General features: G+C 50.0%; 1 protein-coding gene across 3 annotated transcripts; it reads right to left on the minus strand.

The window, feature by feature from the left end:
- On the minus strand, positions 1-26,320 carry LOC128827238 (phospholipase A2 inhibitor and Ly6/PLAUR domain-containing protein-like). Of its 3 annotated transcripts, none has more exons than XM_054011073.1 (6): positions 26,090-26,320; positions 25,015-25,207; positions 20,256-20,378; positions 3,189-3,344; positions 2,327-2,467; positions 1-1,572 (listed from the first exon to the last, which is right to left on the minus strand). In XM_054011073.1, the coding sequence occupies exons 2-6, from the start codon at positions 25,079-25,081 to the stop codon at positions 245-247; spliced, it is 1,815 nt and encodes a 604-aa protein (XP_053867048.1). In that variant the 5' UTR covers positions 25,082-25,207; positions 26,090-26,320; the 3' UTR covers positions 1-244. The 3 variants fall into 3 exon arrangements, with proteins under 3 accessions (XP_053867048.1, XP_053867047.1, XP_053867049.1); XM_054011072.1 differs by having other exon boundaries at positions 25,015-25,152; positions 26,090-26,319; XM_054011074.1 differs by lacking the exons at positions 1-1,572; positions 2,327-2,467; positions 3,189-3,344 and adding exons at positions 15,626-16,306; positions 17,072-17,212; positions 18,674-18,829 and having other exon boundaries at positions 25,015-25,152; positions 26,090-26,306.
- Positions 26,321-26,974: the final 654 nt, after the last annotated feature.

Below are 26,974 nucleotides of genomic sequence, written 5' to 3' on the forward strand. Positions count from 1 at the left end.
TCAGCAATGGGGGCTTTTATTTCGGATCCTGATTTATTCGGTGAATTTTCTAATGCACAGAGAGATTCCAGACAGCTGCGAGGTACCGGGACAGACACACACCCATACGCTGGGCAGACTCTTGGCTATGCAGCGGCCCCTTTGCATCGCCCCGGCAGCGCGGAGAGGCCTCGGAGGGGGGCAGCTGGGACTTCAGGCCTTTATTCACAGGCACCAGGTGCTGCGTGGGCCGTGCCGGGCGGGGTCAGGAGAGCAGCTTCACCAGCAGCAGCCCAGTCAGGCCAGGCAGGTAGAGGGCAAAGGAGAATTTCCCCAGAGCCGGGCTGGCCTCACTGTGGGTTGTTTGGGCGAGGAGGGTGGGTTTGGGTGGGGTATTTGTTTTAGGTGGGGTAGTGGGTTTGTGGGTGGTGGTGGTTGTAGGCGTGTGCGTTGTTTTGGGGATGGTGGTTGTTTTGTTTGTGGTAGCTGTTTTGGGAGTGGTGGTTCTTGAGGGGGTGGTGGTGGTTGTGTTGGGGGCACGGGTGGTGGTGGTTGTAGCAGGGGTAGTGGTGGTGGTTGTTTTGGGGGTGGTGGTTGTTTTGGGAGTGGTGGTGAGGGTGGTTGTAGGGGTGGGCGTTGTTTTGGGGATGGTGGTTGTTTTCTTTGTGGTAGTTTTGGGCGGGGTGGTTCTTGAGGGGGTGGTGGTGGTGGTGCTGGTTGTAGCAGAAGTGGTGGTGGTTGTAGCATGGGTGGTGGTGGTTGTAGGGATGGGCGTTGTTGAGGGGATGGTGGTGGGGGGGATTGTGGTGGTTGTGGTGGGGGTGGTGGGGGTTGTAGCAGGGGTGGTGGTGGTGGTTGTTTTGGGGGTGGTGGTTGTTGAGGGGGTGGTGGTGAGGGTGGTTGTAGGGGTGAGCGTTGTTTTGGGGATGGTGGTTGTTTTCTTTGTGATAGTTGTTTTGGGCGGGGTGGCTCTTGAGGAGGCGGTGGTTGTAGCAGAGGTGGTGGTGGTGGTTGTAGCATGGGTGGTGGTGGTTGTAGGGGTGGGCGTTGTTGAGGGGATGGTGGTGGGGGGGATTGTGGTGGTTGTGGTGGGGGTGGTGGGGGTTGTAGCAGGGGTGGTGGTGGTGGTTGTTTTGGGGGTGGTGGTTGTTGAGGGGGTGGTGGTGAGGGTGGTTGTAGGGGTGAGCGTTGTTTTGGGGATGGTGGTTGTTTTCTTTGTGATAGTTGTTTTGGGCGGGGTGGTTCTTGAGGGGGCGGTGGTTGTAGCAGAGGTGGTGGTGGTGGTTGTAGCATGGGTGGTGGTGGTTGTAGGGGTGGGCGTTGTTTTGGGGATGGTGGTTGTTTTCTTTGTGGTAGTTGTTTTGGGCGGGGTGGTTCTTGCGAGGATGGTGATTGTATTGGGAGTGGCAGTGGGTGTTTCTCGGGAGGTGGCGGTTATGGGCGGGGGGTTCGTGGGTATTTTCTCCGCTGGAACAGATTTCCCCCAAAAAAAGTCAAATGTGTAGAGTGCAGTAGTCAGGTTGGTTCCAGGTTTAATGGCCTGAGCAGACGCAGTAGCGCAGCCTTTTGCTTGAAATGGTGAACGAGATGAACCTGAGGGAGAAAATCAGCCTGTTATTCGGCGCGGGCAGCTCTGGTTCCTTCTCTGCCCCCATAACCTCTGTCTCCACCATCCAGCGGTTCCCACCTCTGCCTCCCGTTCCCACCCGCCCGGTGCTCTCCCTGCTCTCGCTGTAACCGGCCAGGGCAGGGCGGGCGTCTGGTCCCCTCTTGCCTCCTCTGCGCCCCTTTCTGCAGCTCCACAAGACACTGAAGCTGGAGTTTGGGACCCAGTTGATCGCCAGGGGCGGCTCCTTCCCCAGCGCCCGGGGGAACACGCCCGGCTCTCACCGTCCCCGGCAGCCCCAACCGCTCGGTTAAGTTATTGTACAAACACCCCAAAGCGCTGGGAGTCCTGGACACACACTGAGAACAGGAGCTTCCGCACTGAGCAATAGCTTAGCTCCACCTTAAACATACAGGGAGTGGGGTCTAGTGGTTAGAGCAGTGGGGCTGGGAGCCAGGACTCCTGGGTTCTCTCCCAGCTCTGCATCATCGACATAACAACCCTTCCCATGGTAAGAGACCGTATTGTCATAACTCCGGCATCACTGAAGGAGGGGGGAACTGGTGAAGAAGGGAAAACTTCCAAGTTCCTCTCTCCTTCCCTCTGGCCAAAAGCCCCTCTTGGTGGCAACCACCCCCCGAAGGGCCCAGCATAGACTAGTTTTCACCCGTCTCTGGGGAGTTCCTGGGGTGTGAGATTCCCGGGGTAGCTCCCGCACTGCGGCCAGCTGGCAGCATTTACCTTGGTATAGAAACCCAGTGAAATCGATGCAATAGGTCTCGTCCCCGTTACAAGGGGTGACTGAGCTGTTGCAGAGAGCGAAGTTCAGAGCGAAGCAGGTTGGGCACTGCAGCCCATTCTCAGTGGTGCTCCCCGTGGGCACTGAGAACCGAGAGAGAGAGAGAGATGGTCACAGGGTGGGTTAAACCTCGTTCAATCTGGTGGATGTGCCCTGCATTGCCTGAGCAGATGAAGGCCCCACCCCCAGCCCAACAGCATTTCTCCGTCTGTCCGTGACACGACTGTCCTTGAACGCCGCATCCGATTAGTTCCAGACCCCGGCGAGTTTGAAGGTGGAGCCTGACAGGTTCAGGGAGGTTTAGATTTGAGCCCATCCCGGCTGCTGCCCCCTCTCTCACGTGCAGCCCTCGCCCGTCTGATTTCACATGGGCCCCGACTGTTCCACCCCCTGGTTTGGAGACCCGCCAGTGACAGGCATTTCAATGGCGACAGAAATGACATTCGAGTGAATGGACGTTGGGGGCAGTAAAGGGGAGAAATGGGAAATAATACACTTGTGCCGGGGCTTGTCCACATGAACCATTCGACTGTAGCAAGGGGGGCCGGGGTGTAAGGATCCGCCAGGTGTGAATCGACCCTGCGCCAGCCTGCCACGGCCTAGCTGGCCACGTGCACCCTGCTGACACGCGTGAACCGTTCGTTAATGTGCTTTGAGCTAGTGCCCTTCCAAAGCGCCCGAACGGTCACGGGCATCGGCAGGGGACACACGGAGAGCTGGATTCACAGCCCAGCTCAGCGCCGTCTCACTGTTCATGTCGACAACCCGTTAAAGAGGGACGGTAAAAACACACTCATAACTTACCTCCAAGTACAGCCGAGTTACAGTTATCTGTGTTGCATCGTGTGGTGTTGATCCTCACATACTTGCCATTCCCAACAGTGAAGGAGATGGGGAGTTTGATGTCACTCTTATAGCTACTCAGACACTGTTTGTAGAAGTACGTGTTCTGTGTCCCATCTTTGTTAAAGACAGAAAAAGAAAATGAGAGGCTGGGAGGGGACCCTCGAGTAACAGCAGGGAGGTTATTTTCCCTCCATATTTGGCCCTGGGGCGACGCTGCTGGGATTCTGTGTCTAGTTAGGGGGCCCACAATTCAAGAAATTAAAGAGGAACCCGGATCTAAACTACACCCCAAATTGCATCAGCCAGCCTGAGGTTAAAGGGTTTTGTGTGTGGATAGTAGGGAGCAGTGAGGGGTGGGTTAGGGCTAAACCTTGGGTCACGGCCACATGAACTCTGCAGTGAAGCCGTACCCTGAGCGGGTGGAAGTTTTAATAAAACATTTTGTGACTGTGCTGGGAAAATTTCCTGAGTGTGGTGAGAGGCAGGTGGGCACATATGGGAATAGATAGATAGATAGATAGATAGATAGATAGATAGATAGATAGATAGAGGGAGTGTATGGGGATAGATAGATAGATAGATAGATAGATAGAGGGGGTGGATGGGGATAGATAGATAGATACATAGATGAGGGGGAGATGGGGATAGATAGATAGAGGGGGTGGATGGGAATGGATGGATAGATAGATAGAGGGGGTGTACAGGGATAGATAGAGAAGCAGGTAGGTAGGTAGATAGAGACAGATCACGTTAAAGCTGATGTTGTGCTTTGCATCCTTCTTACAGGGTAAGTGGAAGGAGCCATTTACTCTCTGTAATTCAGTGGGAGGATGAACAAAGCCAGGTCTGTAACTCAGATTTTCGATTCCAAACGTTGCGAAATGAAGGGAACTAGCGAGATCCGCTGGCGTGAGAACGTCCGGGAGTTGAACCTGGAGACGGTTTGGAATCTCTTTAAGTCAAATGGCAAAAAGTATCTTGAATTTGCATCCCAAGCAAGGGAAGAACCGTGTAAGGCAGAGCTCCAGCCCTGAGCAGGTGACTAACAGCTTCAGACAGGACATTGGGAGCCCGGCAGTGTCCAAGGGATCTCAGCGCCAATTTCCTTTTTTAACACGATTCAGAACGGGCATTTCCACCCAAAGCAGCTTCGCTTGTTGCAGCGCAGCCGTCCATTGTGGGGATAAAGCTCAAGGGGTGAGATCCTCACCCCACTGAAGTCAATGGGAGATTTACAACGGACTCCAATGGGGCCAGGATTTGGAACCGCCGAGTCTTCCAGTCGCTATGTAAGACACCGTAACGTTGCCAGAATAAATGACATGTTGAGCCCAGACTGAGAGTTCTGTGCCAGGTGAATGTGCTTTGTCGATGGACTGTTTGGGGTTGGCCTTAGCGGTGAGGCTGGTGACAGACTGCAGGGTAGGATGTGCCTGGGTTGACGGCAATGTCACCTACCCAGTGTAATAGCTTCTGCCACGGAGAGGCAGCCACCAGTTGCCTTGTTGTCTTGGCAGGTTCCTGGAGCCAAACTGCAGGTCTCCGTTTCGCCAAAGCACGTGTTACATGTCAGGGTCTGACCTGGAGAAAGAAGAACAAGTGTTTCCTTCTTACTGTGGTGTGACAGTGTCACTCTGACACGTCCCTTAGCCCCAGTCTTCCCCCTCTGCTCCAAACAAGCCGAGGGGTTAACAGACCCGATTTCCTCCCGGACACTCAGTAATTGAACACTTTCAGCCCCTGGGCCAGCAGTACCCAGGAGGTCAGACTGGGGACGGGTGAAGGGGATGATGCTCTTCCCAAGCCCCACCCACAAAATAAGCTCTGCCCACCCCAGATGTGGCTCCCGTTGTGCAGGTATTCACAGTACTGGAGAGTCGCTCGCTTCGCAGCGTGCATTGGCTGAGTCCATTGCATGGCCCCGGGCTCCTGGCAGCCCCCCATGGCCCTCCCAAACCCTCGCATGCCTCTGCCATCCCCTTCCATTGCAGGGATACCATGCAATCCCCTCCACCCCCCACCTCATGCCAGGGGCTGTGTGTGCCCCCCATTTCCCCATCCCCCATATCAGGGTCCCCCATTCTTCCCCATGCCAGAGCTGCTGTATGCCCCCAATTCAGCCCCCACCCCACCATGCTTCTTTCTGTCTGGGAGATCAGCTGCTCAGGGTGTAACATGTTGCGCTCCATGGGGACGCTGGGCAGTGCTGGGCTGGGCGGGGTTGATGGGCAGGAAGATGTCAATGGTCCCATCAACCGGTTCTTTGACGTACACACAGTCACAGAGGTGGTTGAAAGTGTGGCTGGGCTGGCCAGAAGCCAAGGGGTTCGGCGTGTCCCCGATTTCCCTCTTCCTGTTTTCTGATTTCCCCCAAAGTCAATGTGGTTCTGCCCAGTGCTGTCTAGAACAACCCCTGACATTCTGGAGTCAATGGAATGTAGGGTTCCAAAGTTATTGGGTTGCATAGAAATAGGGAAAAGCCACTGATGTGAGTGCAGCCCGGCTCTCTGGGCTGCCAGCCGGCCAGGGCTGGCCTTACCATGAGGCGAACTGAGGCAGACGCATCACTAGGACACAGAGGGTAGAAAATTGTGTTTGCTGCTGGTGCATATGTATTCTCTCTGCTCGTGAGAAGGCAGCAAATCACCAGAGAACATTCCGTAGGTGGAAAGAGCTTGAGATGAGACTAAGGTTAAAGGCCACCATAGATGATCAAGAGAAGATTGCATCAGAGTCTCTTTACTAGCAAAATCTTCTGAAAGGCTCATTTCCATTCTGCCTCTGTTTGCACGGTTAGAGAGCCCTGATTCCAGGTTACACTCAGGCCCTTAGCAGTGTAATTTACTCCTATATGGAGTCCCCTTTGTGCTGCCAAAGCAGTGCCGAGGGGCCTTGGTGGAAATAAGAATTCAGGGCAGTATCCGGTCAAGGTGCCCATCAGGCCTGGTCTACACTAACCAGGGTGATCTAGATACACTGCTCAGGGGGGTTGAAAAGTCCACACCCTGAGCACCGCAGCTCGGCCGATCTAACCCCTGGAGTAGATGCAGGTCGATGGGTGAATGCTTCCCTCGGCCTGGCTACCGGCTCAGGGAGGGGAGTTCCCACAGGGACGGAAAAACCCCGTCCATTGGGACAGGCGACGTCTTCACTATGGGGCTCTGCCGGCCGAGCTACAGCACTGTGGTTAAACTGCTTCAATAGCCGTAGTGTAGACAGGGCCCTGTACCCCACACAGAGCTCATCCCCCTCCCTGCACATGCTGGATGTTCCCCTGACTGGGGATCTGTGGGGTATAAAGGGTCCAAGTCCAGGGGGTTACATGACCACAGCAGCGGATGACTCACCTGGGGTAGTTTGTGCACTCGTTGTAGCTAGGAGAGCAGGAAGAAGGCAGAGGATGAAGGAAACCATCTTGGTGCTGGGAGGCGCACGGAGCTGGGCTCGGAGCTGAACGGAGCCTCTCACGGCTGACACAGCGAGCACTGCCGTGGGGGAGGAGGAGAGAGTCAAGACCGAAATGAGGATGGAAAGGGAATTCCAGACGAGATCTGGGGGGGAAAGCACCAAGGATCAGAGTAGCACAAATAACGAATTTTTTGCTTCACTGGCAGTTCCAAACGATCAGGAAATAAAAATCAGTTTTGGTTGAACCAAAATTCTCATCCAATTGAAAAGCCGAACAAAAAATGGTTTGGGTTCGTTTTCAGGCATTTAAAAACATTCTTAAAATGGTTTAAATATAACGGTTGCCGTCAATTTTGAAATGACATTTTCAATTGAAAAAATCAAAACGTTTAGTTCTGGAATTGTGAAGACAAAACATTTCCGTTTTTCAGGACGTTTTTTTTTCTAGGATTTGTTTTTGCTGCTACAGCAATGTGGTGAAATTGACAGAAATTCGTGAAATGTTTCAGTTGCTGCAAACCTGCATTTTTAGGTGGAGAAAAGTTTTGGTGAAAACATCTCTCAGAAACAACGAGGAGTCCGGTGGCACCTTAAAGACTAACAGATTGATTTGGGCATCAGCTTTTGTTTTACCCACAAAATCTGTTAGTCTTTAAGGTGCCACCGGACTCCTTGTTGTTTTTCTGGATACAGACTAACACGGCTACCCCCTGATACTTGAGACCATGCATTTCTCTCAGCTCTTTCATGCCACAAACATGCCTAGAAATAAGAGAGTGGAACTCCAGGGTAGAGCCCTGCATGGGACTATATCTCCTGAGATACATAGACACAAATGTTCACGCTGAGCCTTCCGGCCCCAGTGAGGATGGGAGTGGTGAGGAGATGCCTGATCTTCCCGTTAGTCAGAGGGCAGGTGACCTGGCAGCTACTGCAGCATCCATATCTCAAATGTTGTAACCATGCACATTCCTGAAGAAAAGTGTAGATCAGAGAAGAGTGTGGTGGAGTCTAGATGATCCAGGACTGTGGACCCACTTGAGCAGTAGCCTGAGGGACTTCCTTGTACTGCATGGGCCACAGCAAGTGAAAAACTTCATGTTCCTCAAAGACAATGAAAATAGAAGTTTCCATCCAACACAGTACTGGTGTGAAATCCCCAATGGTGACAAAGTGGAGAGGCCATGGCTTAAAGTACTCAAAAACCCAGAATGCTGCATACTGTTTGTGTTGCAAATTCTTCCAGTCTAATGTTCCAGCCACATTGGGTTCTACAGGAACAAAGGACTGGAAAAATCTGGCTAGAAATCTGGCATGCCATGAGAAGGCAGCAAATCACCAGAGAGCATTCCATAGGGGGAAAGAGCTTGAGATGAGACTAAGGTTAAAGGCCACCATAGATGATCAAGAGAAGATTGGAACAGTCTCTTTACTGGCAAAATGTTCTGAAAAGGCTCATTGCCAATGTGAGAATGCTGGCTACCCAAAACCTACCACTGTGTGGCACTTCAGATCAGCTGTATGTGCCAAACAATGGAAACTTCCTTAAAAATGTGGAGCTGATGGCTGAGTTTGATGCTGTACTCCAGGAGCATCTAAAAAGAGCCACCACCCATGAAATGTACACACACCACTACCTTGGAAAAACAATTCAAAATGAGATCATACAGTTACTGGCAACAAACGTCAAACAGAAGATTGTGGCACATCTGAAGTCAGCAAGATATTATTCTGGACTGTGCACCTGACATCAGCCATACAGAACAAATGACTTTAATGGTGTGTTTTGTAACAACAACAGAACCTAGTGAAAATGTCCCTGCAATGGTGACTGTCAGAGAGCATTTTCTGGAATTTATTGACATTGATGATACTACAGGAGCTGGTATGCAGGGCTGTATCCAGGCACCAGCCAACCAAGCACGTGCTTGGGGCGGCTCCTGGTAAGGGGCAGCCAATCTTGGGGTGGCAGGGGCAGCGCGCCGCGGTGCTCGGCGGGGGGGGGGTTCTGGCAGCGCAGCGCTTGGTGGGGGGTGTTCGGCAGCGCGGCGCTATGTGGGGAGGGGTTCGGCAGTGCGGTGCTCGGCGGGGGATGTTTGGTGGTGCTCCGCGCGGGGGGCTTTCGGCAGCACCGTTCTCCGTGGGGGGGCGGGAGGGGTGTTCGGCAGCACAGCGCTCGGGGATGTTCAGTGGCGCGGCGCTCGGAAGGGGTATCGGCAGGGCGGCGCTCGGTGGGGAGTGTTTGGCGGTGCTCCGCGCGGGAGTGGTTTCGTCAGAACGGCGCTCCACGGGGGTCAGGGGAGTGTTCGGCAGTGCGGCGCGCCGCAGGGGTTTCGGCGGCGCTCCGCGCAGGGGAGGGCTTCAGCAGTGTGGTGCTCCACGGGGGACGGGGGGTTTCGATGGCGCTCCGCGCGGGGGTTTTAGCAGTGCAGCGCTCGGAGGGAGGCGGGGGGTGTTCGGCGGCGCGGCACTTGGTGGGGGGGTGTTTCGGCGGGGCGGGGTGGCGCTGGGGGGGGGTGTTACGGCGCGGCGGTGCTTTTTTTTTGCTGCTTGGGGTATGACAAATGTGCTTCTTAAAAAGCTGGAAGATACGGGAATTGCGATAGCTGACATGACAGGTCAGGGCTACGATAATGGTGCTAACATGAGAGGAAAGCACAGAGGAGTGCAGACACGGATCCGAGAGTTAAACCCTGTAGGTTTTTTGGTCCCGTGCAGTTCTCCTTCATTGAACTTGGTGGTCAGTGATGCAGCATCAGCTTCTAGTGAGGCTGCTGAATTTTTTCATGTAATTCAAAGCATCTATGTATTTTTCTCGGCATCAACTCATCCATGGCAAATTTTGAAGCAACATCTGGGAATATCCTCTCTGACACTGAAACCACTGAGTGCCACACGATGGGAAAGTTGAGTGGAGGCGATAAAGCCGATCAAACACCAAATTGGGAAGATAGATGATGCCGTAGTTGCCATTATGGAGGATAATGACTCTGAAACAATGCTATGACAGGAACTGTTCGTGGGAGAACAGCGGCAGAGGGAAATGGAATCACCAGAAACATACATAACTTCAAAGTTCTGTGTGGCTTAGTGTTGTGGTATGACATACTGTTTGAAATAAATGTTGTAAGCAAGAGACTCCAAAGTATTGACCTTGATATATCTGGAGCAATAGAACAACTGGACAAAGCAAAGTCATACCTACAGTCTTACCGGTTAGATGAGGGATTTCAAAATGTTCTGAAGAATGCACAGAAATTGACAGAGGAACTTCACACTGAAGCTATTTTCCCACCCCTTCAAGAAAACAAGAGTCACCGAAGAAGAAGACATTTTGATTACAAAGCACAGGATTATCCAATAAGAGACCCCAAACAACAATTCAAAGTTGAAGTCTTTAACCAGGTGCTGGATTGTGCAATACAGTCAGTTGAAGACCGTTTCATGCAGCTCAAGGAACCCAGCAGTATATTTGGGATGTTGTATGATATTCCAAAACTCCTCACTATACCTGAAGAAGACCTACACCAGCAATGCAGGGCACTAGAGACAGTGACACATGATGACATGCGCAATATTGATGCGAGTGATTAAGGTGATGAACTGAAAGCCCTTTCAAGATACATTTCAGCAGGATCAACTCCAAAGGCTGTTCTGGAATATATGTGCACAAATAAGATGACCACCTCTTTCCAAATGCTTTTGTTGCTCTGCCCATACTTCTAACACTTCCTGTAACAGTTGCCAGTGGAGAACGCAGCTTCTCCAAGCTGAAGTTAATAAAAACACATCTATGCTCCACAATGACACAGGAGAGGCTGGTCGGCCTTGCAACCATCTCAATAGAGCACGAGCTGGCCCAGACTGTGGACCTTCAGCAGGGAGCAGTTCAAATCTTTGCAACCAAGAAGGCACGGAAAGCACCACGTTGATTATTCAAAAGACAAAATGCCAGTGTTTACTATGCAGAAAAGAAAAGTTACATTTGTTGTTAAATTTTCTGAACAAGGCATTTTAAGTTGTTAGTTCTCCTTTATTGGGGTAGGTAGCAGAGCCAAACCATGAGAGGAGTAGAACAAGAAGAAGGCAGAATTGAGACCTTTCATGGGGGCGTCATTTGAGCTCCCCGCTTCAGGTGCCAAAATGTTGTGGGCCGGCCCTGTTACCGCACTACAGTGAGGGAGCTTGCCGAAGGCTTTTTGACAGTCCAAATCAATTATGTCGACTGGTTCTTCTCTGTTCCCTGAACCTGGGATGTTCAAAGCAGCCGAAGGGAGTCCGAGGCCCGACTCCCAGTGAGTTTCAGCAGATGCTGGCACCCGCGCTGCTAGTTTTACCTCTGAAAATCTCCCTACTTTGTTCACACCCCATTCCATGAGTGGGGCGTCTTTTCCTTTGCACACACTGAGCCTCTTTATCACTGCTCTATCATCGTCGTGGGGTTTTACAATGGGAGCTTGCATTTGAAAGACATCTCCGGCCTTTACAAGCTTTGCAGCAGATCGTGAAAGATTACAAACAATAGTTTAACACGGCTTAAAAACTCTTACCTTCAGCCACACAATGGTTCTGTTCACCTCCAAGTTCTCTGTAAATTGAAGAGATGCACTAACCTGTCTAGCACGGCCCCTTTTCTCTCTATATAGGCCAAAGACAGAATCGGATTCATATATACATAGGCAGTAACAGTGAATGATTTCCTGAAATGTAATATATTACACGACCCTCATGCCTGGCCACTCCGTCTTTAAATACAATTCAGACTGACCCTTTCTCAGCCCATCAGCTTGTGTTTTATAGAACTTGTTCTATACAATCAGCTGGTTCGTGCAACAGAGATAAGAGGTGATACTCAGCTTAGTCACAAGGGTAGAGGTGCGACTGTTTGCACATTAGAGGGGTTTAGCCAGTTCATTGGGTGCTGGAAATCACACAACAATGGCAAATTGACACAGTGGGGGATCTGGTTCCATTAACTCTAATGGAGCAATGGCCAATTGACACCAAATGGGGGGTCCAGTGAAACTATCCCAAGGAAACTTAAGTATGGCCATGGAGTTCATTCTGTTACAACAGCTCCTCTTCCACTCCCAGAACAGGTTACTAAATTCCTTATCATCAGATTGTGTAAATATTAATTGGTGACACATTTTCTTCCTCGCCCCATGTTAAGGGCGTTGCAGCAAAACGGGTCTCACGCGAATGACGTCGCACCCAGTTGGGGGAATTTATTTATAGAGTAACTGAGCGGAGAAGAGCGTTTAGGCTTTGGTTGTATTTCAGGCCAGTTTTACTCCCAGAGGTTGTTGAGATGGGCAGAGGTCTTCCAGACGGAATCCAGGTGTTAGGATCGCCAGGAATCTAAAGAGAGAGAGTGGTTGGAGATCCACTGATGAAAAGTGTGATGGAAAAGCTGGGGATTATTTATATCCATGTATTAAAGACAGTTGGCAGTTTTTCAAGGAGACGTTATTAAGGGCACAGGAGCAAACTATCCCACTGCGTAGGAAGGATGGCAAGAGACCACTCGGTCTAAACCAGGAGATCTTCAATGATCTGAAACTCAAAAAAGAGTCCTACAAAAAGGGGAAACTAGGTCAGATAATGAAGGATTAATATAAACACACAACACAAGCATGTCAGGACAAAGTTAGAAAGGCCAAGGCACAAAACGAGATTAAACTAGCTAGAGAAAGAAAGGGTAAGAAGAAAACCTTCTACAAATACATTAGAAACAAAATGAAAACCAAGGACAGGATAGGCGCATTACTCAGTGAAGGGGGGAAAGACAATAACGGCCAATGGAAATGCCAGAGGTGCTAAATGACTTTATTGTTTCAGTTTTCACCAAAAGGTTAGTAGCAATCAGACTTTTTATGTAGTGAACACCAGTGAAAATGAGGCAGGATCAGAGGCTAAAATAGAGAAAGAACAGGTTAAAAAATGTGTACACAAGTTAAATGTCTTCAAGTCAGCAGGGCCTGATGAAATACATCCTAGAATACTCCAGGAGCTGACTGAGGAGATATCTGAGCCATTAGCAATTGTCTTTGAAAAGTCATGGAAGACAGGAGAGATTCCAGAAGACTGGAAAAGGGCAAATCTAGCGCCCATCTATAAAAAAGGAAATAAGGACAACCCGGGGAATTACAGACCAGTCAACTTAACTTCTGTACCCGGAAAGATAACGGAACAAATAATCAAGCAATCAGTTTGCAAACACCTAGAAGATTACAAGGTGCTAAGTAACAGCCAACATGGATTTGTCAATAATAAATCCTGTCAAAGCAACCTGATAGCTTTCCTTGACAGGGTAACAAGCCTTGTGGAAGGGAGGGATGCGGTAGATGTGGTATAATCTTGACTTTAGTAAGGCTTTAAATACTGTCTCCCATGACCTTCTCATAAACAAACTAGAAAAATACAACCTAGTTGGAGCTATTATAAAATGGGTGCAAAACTGGTTGGAAAATTGTTCCCGGAGAGTAGTCAACTGTGGTTCAAAGTCATACTGGAAGGGCATAATGAGTGGGGTCCTGAAGGGATCAGTTCTGGGTCCGGCTCTGTTCATTGTCTTCATAAATGATTTAGATCATGGCATAGAGAGTTCACTGATATAGTTTGTGGATGATACCAAGCTGGGAGGGGTCACAAGTGCTTTCGAAGATAGGATTAAAATCCAAAATGAGCTGGAGAAACTGGAGAAATGGTGTGAAATAAATAGGATGAAATTCAATAAGGACAAATGCAAAGTACTGCACATAGGAAGGAACAATCAGTTGCACACACACAGAATGGGAAATGACTGCCTAGGAAGGAGAACTGCGGAAATTGATCTGGGGGTCATAGTGGGTCACAAGCTCAGTGTGAGTCAACAGTGTAATGCTGTTACAAAAAAAGCAAACATAATTTTGGGCTGTATTAGCAAGAGTGTGGTAAGCAAGACACAAGCAGTAATTCTTCCGCTCTGCTCTGCGCTGATTAAGCCTCAACCGGAGTGTTGTGTCCAGTTCTGGGCACCACATTTCAGGAAAGATGTGGACAAATTGGAGGAAGTCCAGAGGAAAGCAACAAAAAGGATTAAACATCTAGAAAACATGACCTATGAGGGAAGATTAAAAAACATGGGTGTGACATTGTACTCCATATGCTTAATGGAAGTAGGCTTTTGGAAAGGACATAACTGGAATATGCTTTATGCTAAATACCCCTTGTGTGGTGTCATTAGAAAGCTTGTGATCTACTAAGCGTGTTCATCCTATTTGTTTTCATGTATTATTTCTATATCTGGAGTTGGGAGAATAAGATATAAACTTGTATCACTGATGGAAACATATTAAGTGGAGACCATTAAGGATGCACCAGTTGTAAATGGCCCGAGCTACTTAAAAGCCTTCCTGTGTACGTGTGGGCCAGCCCATGGGGAATGGAGACTAGGGGTCTAACAGTGAGGTGTGACCATCTCACCTGATATGAAATCCATCTTAAACCTGGTACTTTTCCATTTAGAAGGAGGGGTGTGGACCAGAGAGACAACATCTCTTTCTTGAGTGCTAACAGCTAATTTAGACCCCATAATTTTATATGTAGAGTTGTGATTATGTTTTCCAATGTGGAGTCATTGTGGAGAGTTCTCTGAAAACATCCACTCGATGTGCAGCGGCCGTCAAAAAAGGGAACAGAATGTTGGGAATCATTAGGAAAGGGATAGATAATAGGACAGAAAATATCATATTGCCTCTATATAATCCATGGTACACCCACCTCTTGAATACTGAAGTGGTCATCCCATCTCATAAAAGATATATTGGAATTGGAAAAGGTTCAGAAAAGGGCAACATAAATGATTAGGAGTATGGAACAGCTTCCGTATGAGGAGAGATTAATAAGACTGGGACTTTTCATCTTGGAAAAGTGACAACTAAGAGGAGATATGATAGAGGTCTATAAAATGTTGAAGCATGAGAAGAAAGTGAATAAGGAAGTGTTGTTTACTCCTCATAACACAAGAACTGGGGGCCACCAAATGAAATTAATAGTCAGCAGGTTTAAAACAAAAGAAGGAAGTAGTTCTTCATACAACGCACAGTCAACCTGTGGAACTCTTTGCCAGAGGATGTTGTGAAGGTCACTATACCAGGGTTCAAACAAGAACTACATAAGTTCATGGAGGACAGGTCCATCAATGGCTATTAGCCAGGCTGGGCAGGGATGGTGTCCCTAGCCTCTGTTTGCCAGAAGCTGGGAATGGGCGACAGGGGATGGATCACTGGATGATTCCCTGTTCTGTTCATTCCCTCTGGGGCACCTGGCACTGGCCACTGTCAGAGGACAGGACACTGGACTAGATGGACCTTTGCTCTGACCCAGTCTGGCCGTTCTTATGTTCTTATGCTCGAGCTGTGGATAGCAGTGTGGCCATGTGCACGGGGAGATGTGTGTCAGGACCCCCTGTGTGGAGCCCCGCCATGCCTCAGTTTTCCAGGTCCCACTGGGCTGTTGCACAGACCAAGTGATGAATGTCTGTGAGGCCCCCAGATCCTGTGGTGAGAACTCCACAGAAAGGCCCAGGAAGTGTCATTAATCATTCAGGGAAGTGCGGGCTAGGAACGGCAGGTGGGAAATACGGCCTGGGGTAATGCCCCAACGAGAAGGAAAAGACGTATTGACCGTGGCAGGGCTGCGGTGGAAACGCACAGTGTGTGATCGTGGAATCAAAGGCTGTAGCACAATGCAAACGTGCCGGGGGATTGAATTAATCTCATACTGGCACCGTGTGTCCTTGCATTTCCTAACTTCTCAGTGCTTGAGTGGGCAACATCCATGGTGTGCTTGGAATGTAGATTTTTATTGTAGATTTTATATTTATAAACCCACAGAGAGAGCGAGAGAGAGAGAGAGAGAGAGAAGGGAATTCTTCTGTGGCTAATACATCTGACAGCCCCCCAGTCTTATGCGGTCGGGCTCAGCAACAGGCAACCCCAACATAACAACACATCCTGATTTATTCGGTGAATTTGCTAATGCACAGAGAGATTCCAGCCAGCCGCGAGGTACCGGGACAGACACACACCCATACGCTGGGCAGACCCTTGGCTATGCAGCGGCCCCTTTGCATCGCCCCAGCAGCACGGAGGGGGGTAGCTGGGACTTCAGGCCTTTATTCACAGGCACCAGGAGCTGCGTGGGCCGTGCCGGGCGGGGTCAGGAGAGCAGCTTCACCAGCAGCAGCCCAGTCAGGCCAGGCAGGTAGAGGGCAAAGGAGAATTTCCCCAGAGCCGGGCTGGCCCCACTGGTGGTGGCATGGATTATTTTGGTGGTGGCAGGTGTCTTGGTGGTGGTGGGTGTTTTGGATGGGGTAGTGGGTTTGTGGGTAGTGGTGGTTGTAGGGGTGGGCGTTGTTTTGGGGATGGTGGTTGTTTTCTTTGTGGTAGTTGTTTCGGGGGAGGTGGTTCTTGAGGGGGTGGTTGTATTGGGGGTGGCAGTGGGTGTTTCTCGGGAGGTGGCGGTTATGGGCGGGGGGTTGGTGGGTATTTTCTCCGCCAGAACAGAGGACCCCCAATAAAAGTCAAATGTGTAGAGTGCAGTAGCCAGGTTGGCTCCAGGTTTAATGGCCTGAGCAGACGCAGTAGCGCAGCCTTTTGCTTGAAATGGTGAATGAGATGAACCTGAGGGAGGAAATCAGCCTGTTAATCAACCAGGCAGCTCAAGTTCCTTCTCTGCCCCCAGAACCTCTGTCTCCACCATCCAGCGGTTCCCACCTCTGCCTCCCGTTCCCACCCGCCCGGTGCTCTCCCTGCTCTCGCTGTAACCGGCCTGGGCAGGGCAGGCGTCTGGTCCCCTCTTGCCTCCCCTGTGTCCCTTTCTGCAGCTCCACAAGACACTGAAGCTGGAGTTTGGGACCAGCTGATCGGGGGCGGCTCCTTCCCCAGCGCCCGGCCCCCCCGGGGAACACGCCCGGCTCTCACCGTCCCCGGCAGCCCCAACCGCTCGGTTCAGTTATTGTATAAACACCCCAAAGCACTGGGAGTCCTGGACCCACACTGAGAACAGGAGCTTCCGCACTGAGCAATAGCTTAGCTCCACCTTAAACATACAGGGGTTGGAGTCTAGTGGTTACAGCAGTGGGGCTGGGAGCCAGGACTCCTGGGTTCTCTCCCTAGCTCTGCATCATCGACATAACAACCCTTCCTAGGGCAAGAGACGCATTGTAATAACTCCAGGAGCAGGGCGGCATCACTGAGAGGGGGGAACTGGTGAGGAAGGGAAAACTTCCAAGTTCCTCTCTCCTTCTCCCTGGCCAAAACCCCCCCTTGCTGCCCCCACCCGCCCAAGGGCCCAGCACAGACTAGTTTTCACCACTCTCGGGGGTGTTCCTGGGGTGTGAGATTCCCGGGGTAGCTCCCGCACTGTGGCCAGCTGGCAGCATTTACCTTGGTATAGAAACCCAGTGAAATCGATGCAATAGGTCTCGTCCCCGGTACAAGGGGTGACTGAGCTGTTGCAGAGAGCGAAGTTCAGAGCGAAGCAGGTTGGGCACTGCAGCCCATTCTCGGTGGTGCTCCCCGTGGGCACTGAGAACCGAGAGAGAGACGGTCACAGGGTGGGTAAAACCTCGTTCAAATTGGTGGATGTGCCCTGCATTGCCTGAGCAGGTGAAGGCCCCACCCCCAGCCCAACAGCATTTCTCCGTCTGTCTGTCACACGACTGTCTGTGAATGGCGCATCCGATCAGTTCCAGACCCCGGCGAGTTTGAAGGTGGAGCCTGACAGGTTCAGGGAGGTTTAGATTTGAGTCCATCCCGGCTGCTGCCCCCTCTCTCACGTGCAGCCCTCGCCCGTCTGGTTTCACATGGGCCCCGACTGTTCCACCCCCTGGTTTGGAGACCCGCCAGTGACAGGCATTTCAATGGCGACAGAAATGACATTCGAGTGAATGGATGTTGGGGGCAGTAAAGGGGAGAAATAGGAATAAATACAGTTGTGCCAGGGTGTCATAACTATAAAGGGAAAGGTAACAGCTGTCCTGTGTACAATACTATAAATCCCTCCTGGCCAGAGACTCCAAAATCCTTTGACCTGTAAAGGGTTAAGAAGCTCAGGTAACCTGGCTGACACCTGACCCAAAGGACCAATAAGGGGACAAGATACTTTTAAATCTTGGTGGGGGGAAGGCTTTTGTTTGTGCTCTATGTTTTGGGGGTTGTTTGCACTTGGGACTAAGAGGGACCAGACATCAATCCAGGCTCTCCAAATCTTCTGAACAAGTCTCTCATATTTCAAACTTGTAACAGCCAGGCAAGGCGTGTTAGGTTTATCTTTGTTTTCTCAACTTGTAAATGTTCCTTTTGCTAGAGGGTTTACCTCTGTTTGCTGTAACTTTGAACCTATGGCTAGAGGGTGTTCCTCTGGGCTCTCTGAATCTGATTACCCTGTAAAGTTATTTTCCATCCTGATTTTACAGAGATGATTTTTACCTTTCTTTCTTTAATTAAAAGCCTTCTTTTTAAGAACCTGATTGATTTTTCCTTGTTTTAAGATCCAAGGGGATTGGATCTGGACTCACCAGGGAATTGGTGGAGGAGTCTCTCAAGGCTTCCCAGGGAAGAGACTTAGCACATTGGGAGTGGTGGCAGCAAAAGCAGATCTAAGCTGGTAGAGAAGCTTAGAGGTTTTCATGCAGATCCCCACATCTGTACCCTAAAGTTCAGAGTGGGGAAGGAACCTTGACACAGGGGCTTGTCCACATGAACCATTCAACTGTAGCAAGGGGGGCCGGGGTGTAAGGATCCGCCAGGTGTGAATCGACCCTGCGCCAGCCTGCCACGGCCTAACTGGCCACGTGCACCCTGCTGACACGCGTGAACCGTTCGTTAATGTGCTTTGAGCTAGTGCCCTTCCAAAGCGCCCGAACGGTCACGGGCATCGGCAGGGGGCACACGAGGAGCTGGATTCACAGCCCAGCTCAGCGCCGTCTCACTGTTCATGTCGACAACCCGTTAAAGAGGGACGGTAAAAACACACTCATAACTTACCTCCAAGTACAGCCGAGTTACAGTTATCTGTGTTGCATCGTGTGGTGTTGATCCTCACATACTTGCCATTCCCAACAGTGAAGGAGATGGGGACTTCGATGTCACTCTTATAGCTACTCAGACACTGTTTGTAGAAGTTCGTGTTCTGTGTCCCATCTTTGTTAAAGACAGAAAAAGAAAATGAGAGGCTGGGAGGGGACCCTCGAGTAACAGCAGGGAGGTTATTTTACCTCCATATTTTTCCCTGGGGCGACGCTGCTGGGATTCTGTGTCTAGTTAGGGGGCCCACAATTCAAGAAATTAAAGAGGAACCCGGATCTAAACTACACCCCAAATTGCATCAGCCAGCCTGAGGTTAAAGGATTTTGTGTGTGGATAGTAGGGAACAGTGAGGGGGCGGGTTAGGGCTAAACCTCGGGTCACAGCCCATGTTAATTCTGCAGTGAAGCCGTACCCTGAGTGGGTGGAAGTTTTAATAAACCCATTTGTGACTGTGCTGGGAAAATTTCCTGAGTGTGATCAGAGGCAGGTGGGCACATATGTGGATGGATGGATGGATGGATGGATGGATGGATGGATGGATGGATGGATAGAGGGGTGGATGGGGATAGATAGATAGATGGATAGAGGGGGTGGATGGGGATAGATAGATCGATAGATAGATGGGGTGGATGGGGATAGATAGATGGATGGATAGAGGGGGTGGATGGGGATAGATAGATGGATAGATAGAGGGGGTGGATGGGGATAGATAGATGGATAGATAGAGGGGGTGGATGGGGATGGATGGATAGATAGATAGAGGGGGTGAATGGGGATCGATGGATAGATAGATAGATAGATAGATAGATAGATAGATAATGCCAGACGACGTTAAAGCTGATGCTGTGCTTTGCATCCTTCTTACAAGGTAAGTGGAAGGAGCCATTTACTCTCTGTAATTCAGTGGGAGGATGAACAAAGCCAGGTCTGTAACTCAGATTTCCGATTCCAAACGTTGCGAAATGAAGGGAACTAGCGAGATCCGCTGGCGTGAGAACCTCCGGGAGTTGAACATGGAGACGGTTTGGAATCTCTTTAAGTCAAATGGCAAAAAGTATCTTGAATTTGCATCCCAAGCAAGGGGAAGAACCGTGTAAGGCAGAGCTCCAGCCCTGAGCAGGTGACTAACGGCTTCAGACAGGACATCGGGAGCCCGGCAGTGTCCAGGGGATCTCAGCACCAATTTCCTCTTTTAACACGATTCAGAACGGACATTTCCACCCAGAGCAGCTTCGCTTGTTGCAGCGCAGCCGTCCATTGCGGGGATAAAGCTCAAGGGGTGAGATCCTGACCCCACTGAAGTCAATGGGAGATTTACAACTGACTCCAATGGGGCCAGGATTTCGAACCGCCGTGTCTTCCAGTCGCTACGTAAGACACCGTAACATTGCCTGAATAAAGGCCGTGTTGAGCCCAGACTGAGTGTTCTGTGCCGGGTGAATGTGCTTTGTCGATGGACTGTTTGGGGTTGTCCTTAGCGATGAGGCTGGTGACAGACTGCAAGGTAGGATGTGCCTGGGTTGACGGCAATGTCACCTACCCAGTGTAATATCTTCTGCCACGGAGAGGCAGCCACCAGTTGCCTTGTTGGCTTGGCAGGTTCCTGGAGCAAAATTGCAGGCCTCCGTTTGGCCAAAGCACGTGTTACATGTCAGGGTCTGACCTGGAGAAAGAAGAATAAGTGTTTCCTTCTTACTGTGGCGTGACAGTGTCACTCTGACACGTCCCTTAGCCCCAGTCTTCCCCCTCCACTCCAAACAACCCGAGGGGTTAACAGACCCGATTTCCTCCCGGACACTCAGTAATTGAACACTTTCAGCCCCTGGGCCAGCAGTACCCGGGGGGTCAGACTGGGGACGGGTGAAGGGGATGATGCTCTTCCCAAGCCCCACCCACAAAATAAGCTCCGCCCACCCCAGATGTGGCTCCGGTTGTGCAGGTATTCACAGTACTGGAGAGTCGCTCGCTTCGCAGTGTGCATTGGCTGAGTCCATTGCATGGCCCCGGGCTCCTGGCAACCCCCCATGGCCCTCCCAAACTCCTTGTGTACCCCTCCCACCCCCTTCTATTTCCAGGATACCAATCAACCCCCTCCACCCCCTACCTCATGCCAGGGGTTCTGTGTGCCCCCCATTTCCCCATCCCCCATATCAGGGTTCCCCATTCTCCCCCAATCATGCCAGTGCCGCTGTGTCCTCCCTTCCCAATCCCCTATACCGGGGCCCCTCATTCTCCCCCCATGTCAGGGGCTCTGTGTGCCCCCAATTCAGCCCCCCCCCCATACACACACACACACACCATCATCCTTCTTTCTGTCTGGGAGATCAGCTCTCAGGGTGTAACATGTTAACCTCCATGGGGACGCTGGGCAGTGCTGGGCTGGGAGGGGTTGATGGGCGGGAAGATGTCAATGGTCCCATCAACCGGTTCTTTGACGTACACACAGTCACAGAGGTGGTTGAAAGTGTGGCCGGGCTGGCCAGACACCAAGGGGCTTGGTGTGTCCCCGATTTCCCCTTTCTGGTTTTCTGATTTCCCCCAAAGTCAATAGGGTTCTGTCCAGTGCTGTCTAGAACATCCCCTGACATTCTGGAGTCAATGGAATGTAGGGTTCCAAAGTTATTGGGTTGCATAGAAATAGGGAAAGGCCACTGATGTGAGTGCAGCCCTGCTCTCTGGGCTGCCAGCTGGCCAGGACTGGCCTTACCATGAGGCGAACTGAGGCAGCCGCCTCAGTGCCAGGCTGTGGGGGGGCCACTAGGACCCAGAGTGTAGAAAATTGTGACTGCTGCGGGTGCCTATGTATTCTCTCTGCTCTAGATGCACAGAGATGGTGGAGTGCTGGGCTGGAGGAAGGAGGGCACAAGAGACATAACAGGCAGGTAGGAGAAAAGGGGAGAGGGAATAACAGAAAGCAGCAGGAGCTGCAGGGAGAGAGAAGAGGAGAAGCCTCTCATGTATCTCTCCAGCACCCCAGGAGCCCGGACTAATTAACACCAGCTTCTCAGGGAGCTTCCTGTTTCCTGCTGCTTCCCTGAACCCACCTGAGGAGAACAGGTGGTCAACTGAAGTAGTAGGAGCCAGTTAGGCCCTTAAGACGCTGATATCTTCCCACACTCAGGCCCTGCTACCAGCCTGCTTATTTGTCCCCTTCAATTGAGTGTTGAGAGCCACTGTAGCTGGCACAGAACTGCAGTCATGAGTGAAAGAAGAAAACGCCCCTCTGGGGCAGCATTCAGATAAAGAAAGCAAAGGAAGCTTTTCTATCTCAGCAGGAAGGAGCTCTCCTGAGATACAGACACAAATGTTCACGGTCAGCCTTCCGGCCCCAGTGAGGATGGGAGTGGTGAGGAGATGCCTGATCTTCCCGTTAGTCAGAGGGCAGGTGACCTGGCAGCTACTGCAGCATCCATATCTCCATCTCCGATGGATGTAACCAGGCACATTCCTGAAGAAAAGTGTAGATCAGAGAAGAGTGTGGTGGAGTCTAGATGATCCAGGACTGTGGACCCACTTGAGCAGTAGCCTGAGGGACTTCCTTGTAGTGCATGGGCCACAGCAAGTGAAAAACTTCATGTTCCCCAAAGACAATGAAAATAGAAGTTTCCATCCAACACATTACTGGCGTCAAATCCCCAATGGTGACAAAGTGAAGAGGCCATGGCTCATGTATTCAAAAACCCAGAATGCTGCATACTGTTTTTGTTGTAAACCCTTCCAGTCTAATGTTCCAGCCACATTGGGTTCTACAGGAACAAAGGACTGGAAAAATCTGGCTAGAAATCTGGCATGCCATGAGAAGGCAGCAAATCACCAGAGAACATTCCATAGGGGGAAAGAGCTTGAGATGAGACTAAGGTTAAAGGCCGCCATAGATGATCAAGAGAAGATTGGATCAGAGTCTCTTTACTGGCAAAATGTTCTGAAAAGGCTCATTGCCATTGTGAGAATGCTGGCTACCCAAAACCTAGCACTGCGTGGCACTTCAGATCAGCTGTATGTGCCAAACAATGGAAACTTCCTTAAATCTGTGGAGCTGATGGCTGAGTTTGATGCTGTACTCCACGATCATCTGAGAAGAGTCACCACCCAAGAAATGTACACGCACCACTACCTTGGAAAAACAATTCAAAATGAGATCATACAGTTACTGGCAACAAATGTCAAACAGAAGATTGTGGCATATCTGAAGTCAGCAAGATATTACTCTGTTATTCTGGACTGCACACATGACATCAGCCATACAAAACAAATGATTTTAATGGTGCGTTTTGTAACAGAAACTAGTGAAAATATCCCTGCAATGGTGACTGTCAGAGAGCATTTTCTAGAATGTATTGACATTGATGATACTACCGAAGCTATTTCCCACCCATTCAAGAATACAAGAGTCACCGAAGAAGAAGACATTTTGATTACGAGGCATGGGATAATCCCATAAGAAACCCCAAACAACAATTCAAAGTTGAATTCTTTAACCAGGTGCTGGATTGTGCAATACAGTCAGTTGAAGAACGTTTCATGCAGCTCAAGGAACCCAGCAGTATATTTGGGATGTTGTAGGATATTCCAAAACTCCTCACTACACCTGAAGAAGACCTACACCAGCAATGCAGGGCACTAGAGACAGTGTTGACACATGATGACGCGCGATATTGATGCGAGTGATTTAGGTGATGAACTGAAAGCCCTTTCAAGATACATTTCAGCAGGATCAACTCCAAAGGCTGTTCTGGAATATATGTGCACTAATAAGATGACCACCCTCTTTCCAAATGCTTTTGTTGCTCTGCGCATACTTCTAACACTTCCTGTAACAGTTGCCAGTGGAGAACGCAGCTTCTCCAAGCTGAAGTTAATAAAAGCACATCTGCGCTCCACAATGACACAGGAGAGGCTGGTCGGCCTTGCAACCATCTCAATAGAGCACGAGCTGGCCCAGACTGTGGACCTTCAGCAGTGAGCAGTTCAAATCTTTGCAACCAAGAAGGCACGGAAAGCACCACTTCGATTATTCAGACAGATAAAAATGCCAGTGTTTACTATGCAGACAAGAAAAGTTACATTTGCTGTTCAGGCGTTTGAAAGTTAAGTGTTACTTAAAATGTTTGAACAAGGCATTTTAAGTTGTTGGTTCTCCTTTATTGGGTAGATAACAGAGCCGTACCATGAGAGGAGTAGAACAGGAAGAAGGCAGAATTGAGACCTTTCAAAGTTTTAGCCCACGCGACGGGGCATGGGGGCGTCATTTGAGCTCCCCACCTCAGGTGCCAAAATGTTGTGGGCCGGCCCTGCAGCCGGCAATCAGAGGGGTCTGACAGAAGGGTTTGGGGTGCAGAAGCCAGCTGTCTTGGCCCCTAGGCTTGTGGGGATTGCTCCCCATTGGGAAGGCTCTCTGAAGACTGGTCCCCGAGGTTTAGATCCCGGTTACATGGCCCTGAGCTTAAGGTAAAGCCAACTTTGCACCCATCCCTCTGGCTCAGGCCAGCCGTTCGCAGTCTGTGGGGAATGGGAAGGATGGAAATTGCCAGGCAAAAAACAGAACAAAAGGACGTTCATTGTCCCGTGTTCCCCAAATTACCATTGATACAAGTGGCATTAACAGCACATGGACACGCACAGACCTCTTGAGGACCTGTATGTGAACAATCTCTGCCCTTCAAAGCCCTGCACACATGCTGCACCTTGGATTGGTCTAAATTCAACTCCCAGCCATTGCATCTCATTCTGCCTCTGTTTGCTAGGCTGGAGAGCCCTGATTCCAGGTTACACTCAGGCCCTTAGCAGTGTAATTTACTCCTATATGGAGTCCCCTTTATGCTGCCAAAGCAGTGCCGAGGGGCCTTTGTGGAAATAAGAATTCAGGGCAGTATCCGGTCATGGTGCCCATCAGGCCTGGTCTACACTAACCAGGGTGATCTAGATACACTGCTCAGGGGGGTTGAAAAGTCCACACCCTGAGCACCGCAGCTCGGCCGATCTAACCCCTGGAGTAGATGCAGGTCGACGGGTGAATGCTTCCCTCGGCCTGGCTACCGGCTCAGGGAGGGGAGTTCCCACAGGGACGGAAAAACCCCGTCCATTGGGACAGGCGACGTCTTCACTATGGGGCTCTGCCGGCCGAGCTACAGCACTGTGGTTAAACTGCTTCAATAGCCGTAGTGTAGACAGGGCCCTGTACCCCACACAGAGCTAATCCCCCTCCCTGCACATGCTGGATGTTCCCCTGACTGGGGATCTGTGGGGTATAAAGGGTCCAAGTCCAGGGGGTTACATGACCACAGCAGCGGATGACTCACCTGGGGTAGTTTGTGCACTCGTTGTAGCTAGGAGAGCAGGGAGAAGGCAGAGGATGAAGGAAACCATCCTGGTGCTGGGAGGTGCACGGAGTTGGGCTCGGAGCTGAACGGAGCTTCTCACGGCTGACACAGCGAGCACTGCCAGGGGAGAGGAGGAGAGAGTCAAGACCGAAAAGGGAATTCCAGACGAGATCTGGGGGGGAAAGCACCAAGGATCAGAGCTGCACAAATAACCAATATTTTGCTTCACTGGTAGTTTCAAAAGATCCGGAAATAAAAACACATTTCAGTTGAACCAAAGTTCTCATCTGACCGAAAAGCCGAACAAAAAATGGTTTGGGTTCGTTTTCAGGCATTTAAAAACATTCTTAAAATGGTTTAAAGATAAATGTTGCCTCCAATTTTGAAATGACATTTTGAGTTGAAAAAAATCAAAATATTTAATTCTGGAATTGAGAAGACAAAACATTTCCATTTTTTCAGGATTTTTTTCAGCAGTATATTTGAACAAGGCATTTTAAGTTGTTAGTTCCCCTTTATTGGGTAGGTAGCAGAACCGTACCATGAGAGGAGTAGAACAGGAAGAAGGCAGAATTGAGACCTTTCAAAGTTTTGGCCCAAGCGAGGGGGCATGGGGCGTCATTTGAGCTCCCCGTCTAAGGTGCCAAAATGTTGTGGGCCGGCCCTGTTACTGCCCTACAGTGAGGGAGCTTGCCAAAGTCTTTTTGACAGTTCAAATCAATTATGTCAACTGGTTCTTCTCTGTTCCCTGAACCTGGGATGTTCAAAGCAGCCGAAGGGTGTTTGAGACCCGACTCCCAGTGAGTTTCTGCAGACGCTGGCCCCCACGCTGCTGGTTTTGCCTTTGAAAATCTCCCTATTTCGTTCACACACCATTCCATGAGTGAGGCATCTTTTCCTGTGCACAAACTGAGCCTCTTATCCCTGCTCTATCATCGTCGTGGGGTTTTACAATGGGAGCTTGAATTTGAAATATATCTCCAGCCTTTACAAGCTTTGTAGCATATCATGAAAGATAACAAACAATAATTTAACAAGGCTTAAAAACTCTTACCTTCAGCCGCACAATGGTTCTGTTCACCTCCAAGTTCTCTGTAAATTGAAGAGATGCACTAACCTGTCTAGCACGGCCCCTTTTCTCTCTATATAGGCCAAAGACAGAATCGGATTCATATATACATAGGCAGTAACAGTGAATGATTTCCTAAAATGTAATATATTACACGACCCTCATGCCTGGCCACTCCGTCTTTAAATACAATTCAGACTGACCCTTTCTCAGCCCATCAGCTTGTGTTTTATAGAACTTGTTCCATACAATCAGCTAGTTCGTGCAACAGAGATAAGAGGTAATACTCAGCTTAGTCACAAGGGTAGAGGTGTGACTGTTTGCACATTAGAGGGGTTTAGCCAGTTCATCGGGTGCTGGAAATCACACATTGGCCAATTGACAGCAGCCGGGGATCTGGTTCCATTGACAATAATGGAGCAATGGCCAATTGACACCAAATGGGGGGTCCAGTGAAACCATCCCAAGGAAACCAAGGATGGCCATGGGGTTGGTTCCATTAGAACAGTTCCCCTCCCATTCCCAGAACAGGTTGCTAAACTCCTTATCATTAAATTGTGTAAATATTAATTGGTGACACATTTTGTTCCTCGCCCCATGTCAAGGGCATTGCAGCAAAATGGGTCTCACGCGCATGACGTCACACCCGGCTGAAGGAATTTATTTATAGAATAATAGAATGGAGAAGAGCATTTCGGCCTTACTTGTATTTCAGGACAGTATTAATCCCGGAGGTTGTCGAGGTGGGTAGGGGGTTTCCAGACGGAATCCAGGTGTTAGGATCTCCAGGAATCTAAAGAGAGAGAGTGGTTGGAGGTCGACTGATGAAAAGTGTGATGGAAAAGCTGTGGATTATTTATATAAATGTAT

Source organism: Malaclemys terrapin, chromosome 21 (assembly GCF_027887155.1).
Source record: "Malaclemys terrapin pileata isolate rMalTer1 chromosome 21, rMalTer1.hap1, whole genome shotgun sequence".
Lineage (NCBI taxonomy): Eukaryota > Metazoa > Chordata > Testudines > Emydidae > Malaclemys > Malaclemys terrapin.